The 6,441-nt window shown below is 51.4% G+C and overlaps 1 protein-coding gene across 1 annotated transcript in view; it reads left to right on the top strand.

Moving 5' to 3' along the window:
* Nucleotides 1–4,954, top strand: part of SYNPO2L (synaptopodin 2-like) — a 36,747-nt gene extending 31,793 nt beyond the window's left edge. Inside the window, exon 4 of the mRNA XM_009705412.1 lies at nt 2,616–4,954. Coding sequence (XP_009703714.1) covers nt 2,616–4,954 — 2,339 coding nt within the window. The remainder of the gene's footprint in view (nt 1–2,615) is intronic.
* Nucleotides 4,955–6,441: the final 1,487 nt, after the last annotated feature.

Here is a 6,441-nt window from a genome sequence, read left to right as displayed (position 1 = left end):
TTCCCTTTTTTCTTAAACTGCTGTGGGAGATTGTAGCTTGAATACCATGATCATTTTTCTGTTGGGAGGATAAGTATAACTATTTTTGTGCTTTAGCCTTTGATGAGAAGGAAAGTAGGAAGAAGAGAAGAAAGAGTCGAGTAGTAGGTCCCAGAGGCCCTTCCTTGCCAGCTGCTTCAGAGCACAGGGCAGTTCAGAGCAACTTCCTAGGAAGTTGTGCGTGGATGGTAACGCTGAGCCAGGACCAAGAGTTGGTGAAGGCATAGCCAAGACTGTCTACTGTTATATTTTCTCTGACAGTATTTGCTAGCCCAGAGTTGAGCGCTTTCATGGTACTCTGCTGCCGGAAGGGGCTGCACAGACACTCACTTTGGACAGTGTAGCTCCCTAGCTGTTACCTCCTGATGCCAGAAATCCTCCTGTGAGTCACTCAGGGCCCAGAGTTTACATATTCTGGACTCGACTAAGATTCTGTAGTGCTGCTCTTCCTCCTAGTAAATTTAGAAGTAAAATACGAGCCAGGTGAGGTGTCGTAGCTTGTAGCAAGGATGCCTTTAGCAAGAAAGAAATATCTCTTATTTCCTCCATTGTGAACAACCCCCAGAGACACACGCGTGCAGATTTCTAAGTTGAGTCGACCTTCAGGGACTGTAGCTTGTTTCCATCATGGACAAAAGGTCTTTGAGGGCAAGTCTATGACTGCCCTGAAGAGCAGTAAGTCTCCACAAAAACCTGAAAACTACTTCAGTCTTGGTTCAGCAAGGTGGAGTCATTCTGTAAGGAAAGTTTTGCAGAGAGCCTTCCCTTTGCAAGTGCAAATACAAATAGTGAACCTTTCATTTCAGCATTGATTTTGCTGTTTCCAGTTTTCTGGGTGCAAAAGGGAGGAATGGACTGTGCATCCATATGAGGTGATCTCACACCGCCAAAGTCCCTTTGCTGAAATCCTGAAGCAGCAGCATGTGCTATGGAATGGCTGCAAACCTTGAGAAGAGTCCTTGTATTTATCTTAAGTTTCCTGGAACGATGACTGCTCTGCAAATCAACATCTTATTTTCAGCATGGGGTTTTCAGACAGAAGCTCTTTTTGATGTTGTTACACTGGTGCAGTATTGAATGATGACACCTGCCACAATTGTGCACCCTAGCCAGGTTTGAGGGGGCATCTGCAGCCCTCAGGAAAACTAGTATCCTTCCTAGCTAAGCTCCTTGTCCCCCATTGCAGGTAACTGTGACATTAGCAGATCCCCATTGAATGAATACTCTGTGATAAAATGGTCAGAAGTGAGATCCTGAAAGGACTGTGCAGCTTCTGTCCTCTTCTGAGCTAACACCGTCCCCCAGCACTGCCTGCAGCTCTCCTCTCCTCTCCCTTCAGCAGGGCATAATTCTGTACCTTTTTCTGGAGAAAGGTGTGGACAAAGTGCTATACAGTCTTTTGACAAATTATTAGATGAAGGGAGTGGATGGATGTTTCATCTTTACTGTCATGCTGGGGAAAAGACAATGGGAGTAAGGAAAAGGATGAAATGAAAGAAATCAGAAATTAGTCTATGATTTAGGTATGTTCTTTTTTGCTGTGCAAGGTTAGTGCTGATTTCTGTCACTTGAACACTGATTCAAGGCATGTTCATACATTCCTTAGGGCAGCTGAGATTGGTTTCACTACTGAATCTTGTTCACTCCCTGCTTTCCCTGCATCCAGGACAGAGAACGTGACGTTCCTCCCTGGGGCTTTACTGACCGCTGGGCTGGCAAAGCAGGTGGAAAATGATTATCCCCCACTTTCATGCCAGTGTCCCAACAGGTGTTGGCTTTTCCAAGCAAGCCTGTCTAAGTGGATTCCTTCTGGCCTGGCTGATCTGTTGTAGAGGTCTGGGATTCTTGCTCAGGAGCAAATGCTCTCCTTCATTGCTAGGCATGGGGCACAGGCAAGGGACTGCAGCAAGGGTGAAAACATGCCTCCTCCTGTTGCAGGGCTGCTGGAGAGAGCAGTGAACAGCCCTACACACAGTGCAGCTGGAACATACTCTGACTCTGTAGCTGACACTGCAGGATCCAGGTCCAGAGCAGGAGCAGCCTGGCTGTGCCTGTAGAGCACCTCTCCCATTGCACACATGCGTGGGTGCTAACAGTAGCAGCGGCTGTTTCCCAAACTCTTAGGGCCAGAGGGGTTCCGTGCACCTGGGAATCCTCCCTATGGTAGGAGGAAGGTCTACAAAAAGCAGGTCTCCACCTTCAGGTAAATGGTAAAAATTCCCAGGAGCAAGTGCATGTACTGTAAAAATGATGTGAGATACAGCCTGGGACTCTTGCCACATGCTGCAGAAATGGAAACTCCAGGTCTGCTGAAGAAACAAAGACTGTCCATCACAGTGGGGGGAGTTCCCTGCCCACACCTGCATGGAATTCTACATGATTGCATTTTTTTTGCACCTGGGTTTCTGTCAGCAGTTCCTAAAGACACTATCAGCAAAGATAGGAAAAAGAAGGGCAGGGGGTGACAGTGTGTTTCCTTGTATGGGCACTAGAGTACCTATTGCCATATCACTGTCCATCTTTGCTCACCCAGCCTCTTGCTGAGCTCTGAGCTTGCCTCTTTTTGTCTCTTGTAGAGCTCCACCGCCACGAGAGCATCCAAGAGAAGAACGTGAAAGAAGCCAAAACCAAGTGCAGAACCATTGCATCCCTGCTGACAGACGCACCCAACCCCCACTCCAAGGGGGTGCTGATGTTCAAGAAGCGCAGGCAGAGGGCTAAGAAGTATACATTGGTAAGCTTTGGGAGTGTCGACGAAGACCGCTCCTACGAGGAGGAAGACGGAGTTTTTCCAACTAGTGAGTCTGAATTTGATGAGGAAGGTTTCTCTGATGCCCGAAGCCTAACTAATCACTCAGACTGGGACAACACTTACCTGGACATTGAAAAGGCCAAGTCGGACTCTGAACAGAAGGAAGAGAAGCAAAAAGGTTTGAGTGAGGCCTCAGGTAAAGGAGCACGATTATTTGAACAGCAAAGGGAACGGGCTGGGAAGTACACAGTCGAGAAAGTCCCAGTGCAGAAGAGTCCCCAGCTAGCCCCAGCTGCCCAGCCACAGCAGGGCACAGTGAACGGAGATATGCCTGTGCCACAGAAAGCAGACAGCATGCCCCTCAGCATCCATCTGGAAGGTGTGCAAGTGCCCAGCAAGCAGCCAGCCACCCTCTCTGCTCAGCTCCTGGCTCCCCCTAGCCCCACTTTCTTCCCGCCTCCCCCAAGCACCCCTGACACCTTCTCTGCAAGCGCAACGAGCATGTTCAACAGGTCTGCACGGCCCTTTACTCCTGGTTTTTCTGGCCAACGCCCAGCAACTTCCTCTGTCATCTTCAGGCCATCTGCACCCAAAAAAACTAGTGAAAGTCTCAGTGGGCAAAGCACAGTGGTTCCCCCTTTCTCACCTCCGGCTCCAGGAACACCTGCCAATGCACCAGTCCCAACACACCGTGGTCCAGTCAGCTCCTCCACATCTCTGTATATTCCTGCACCAGGGAGACCAACACCACCACTGGAGTCACAGGCAAGAGAGGGAGGAAGCGCTCCAGAGACTAAGCCACCTGCCAACACCGCCCGGACATCCACCACCTCTATCTTTCTGTCAACTCCCTCAAAGCCAGGAGGGGAGGCTGCCTCCGCAGCATCCCAGCCACGAGTCCCTGGAACAGCCTCTTCTTCTTTGTATATTAGTCCAGCACCATCACAGCACACGATAAGCAGTTCTCCCGTCCCAAAGCAGCCTTCTCCTGCTGTCTCACCAACAATACCACGACCTCCTTCTGAGCCCTTAACCTCCAGGGAGCAGAGGATTGCTGTGCCGGCTCCCCGCACAGGCATCTTGCAGGAGGCTCGCCGGCGGGGCAACAAGAAACCCATGTTCAGTAAGATTGAGGAGAAGAAGAAAAATTCACCCAACCCTGAGCTCCTGTCTCTGGTGCAGAACCTGGATGAGAAGCCGAAAGGTGACCACCCCGGGGCAGGCTTTGAGTCTGGGCCTGAGGAGGACTTCCTCAGCCTGGGTGCTGAGGCCTGCAACTTCATGCAGTCCTCTGGCCGCAAGTTCAAAACCCCACCTCCAGTGGCTCCTAAGCCTCAGCAGCAAGATGCTGGACTGGTAAATGGGGCCCAGGACATGCCTCGGCTTAAAGGCAAGGGCGCAGAGCTCTTTGCCAAACGCCAGAGCCGCATGGACAAATTTGTGGTGGAGACAACACGGAAGCCAGAGTCCAAGCCCAGGACCCCCTCTCCTTCCCCTTCTCTACCTTCATCCTGGAAATATTCACCCAACATCCGGGCTCCCCCTCCAATAGCTTACAACCCAATGCATTCCCCTTTCTATCCCTTGGCAGCCAGCAAATCTCAGGCTAGCAAAGCAGAGAGCAAAGTCAAAAAGGCACCTGGCCAGAAATCAGGGATCAAGGTCATTGATTTAATGCGCCACCAGCCCTATCAATTAAAGTCAGCCATGTTCTGTTTTGGGGATCCCCCAAGCCCCAGCATGCAGGAGTCTCCTGGGCAGCGAGCCCCGCAGGCTAGCTCATCCTTCCCAGCAGCCAAACAGGTCCCTGTGAAAACAGCCAAGACCCAGGAGATTCGTCGCTTCTCCACTCCGGCTCCCATGCCAACCTCAAGCAGCCTGGCACCCACCGTGCTTGTGCCTCGCTCAGCCACCATGTTGGATGAGCCAGTGTGGAGAACAGAAATGGCCTCTTCTGCCCCCGCTACACCAGCGCCCTTCCAGGTGGAGCTCAGCCAGTCCCCTAAGCTGTACCAGAGCTCCCCAGAGCCTGGTCAGGTGGGCCAGGGGCCTTCCCCAAACCCAGCCTCGGCCTCTCGGTTTCAAGTGGCCAGGCCTAAATTCTCAGCAGCGAGAACAGGGATGCAGGCCAATGTGTGGAGGCCAAGCTTTGGCCACCACTGAGGCAGGCGCCCCTCCCGTCCCCTCCGTGGCCCCGCAGAGATAGTGCTTGTTTTGTCTTTCATGTCAGCTCAGTACGTTGGGATGAGTGACACAAAATGAAGAAAAGAGAAAAAACAAAATTACTTCCCTTCTGCATCACCCTCTCCCCCAGCCTTCCCTTGGTCTCAGATGGGCAGCTTCATGGCAAGGCTTACTGGCTGTGGCTACAGCAGGAGGAAGAACATGTAGAGAAGGCATGTGTGGTACAGAGACTGGGAACTCGCACGCAGCAGCAAAACCCACCTCTGGAGGGGGTGGGTGGCAGTGTGAGGGTGAGTCCTCACATGGGACGTGTAGGCAGAAGTGGTTTTCCTTTCCCAAGGGCTTTGGAGTCACCCCTGAATGGAGGGAGAGTCGGGGGCAAGAGCTTTCCAGGAAGAAAGGGTCGGAGGTGGGATTACAGTACAGAAGCCCTAGCTTCTCTCTTAGACTGCTTTTCTCCGAGCCTGTCAGTCTGTACACACACACCTGTGTGTGCACACACATGCGCACAGCAACACAGCAGGCAGTGAAAGCAGAAGTGGGGCTTCGCCTTGGACACTTCTCCCAGACTCACCTCCGGAGGGGCATGGGAAAGGAGGCGAGAGAGCAGAGTGAGCGGGGGTGTTTGCACATGCACACGTGGGCAGTGTGCCTGGTGCGGGAGGGCAGCCATGTGTGCACATTCCTCCAGTCACCAGGGCTGGGGGTAAGAGGGAGAGTCATCCTAGCTGCTGCTAAACATGGCTATCAGGTCTGGGAGCAGTTTGCCAAAGAGAGGTGTTGAATGGACTTGATGGGGCTATCACAAGCTGGAGGAACCGTAGAAGGAAGTATAAATTTTTGAGGATACACAAAGTCAAAATTAAGCTCAGGCAGTGGCTGGTTGGCTCAAGGCGGACCCTGCAGCGTTAGTCCCACTGGAACAGGATACAGATGCTGTAAGTACAAAGGAGGATTGCGTGGGAGAAGGTACAGTTGGCTTTAAAAGGAGGCAAGATTGAATATGCATTTGCACATCATCTTTTTGTTTAGTTTAGGACAGAAGTGTGGCTAGATTGGAAATGGGTCATGACATAAAACTCACCGAAAACTCTCTGATGAGCTGGAAAACAGAGCCCCTTTACAGACACTCTCAGTATGGAAGTGAAGGTCAGGGAAACAGAAAGCCACAAGCAGAATTCCATACTAAATGATTTAAGTGTCCTTGGGGTCTATTTGCTAAGAACCAAAGCGCTCCGAGAGTCCCAGAGAATCTGCACTCACACACACATACAGAGCTCAGTTTGCTGGCGATGCTGGGGAAACAGGACTGGTTATTCCTTGAAGGTCCCAGGCTAGCCTCAGACTTAATCCCTATACTAAAGGCATGCAAGAAGAAAGCATTTCCTTTCCCAAGGAAGAATTCAGGATATTAGCAGGGACTCTGCACGTGTGTGTGCATGTCATCTGCGCTCCGGTTTGCGTAC

The sequence above is a fragment of the Cariama cristata genome, unplaced genomic scaffold, assembly GCF_000690535.1.
Source record: "Cariama cristata isolate BGI_N322 unplaced genomic scaffold, ASM69053v1 scaffold17468, whole genome shotgun sequence".
NCBI classification, from domain to species: Eukaryota; Metazoa; Chordata; class Aves; order Cariamiformes; family Cariamidae; genus Cariama; species Cariama cristata.
The sequence above is the reverse complement of the archived record's forward strand: the minus strand, read 5'-3'. Positions and strand labels throughout refer to the sequence as shown.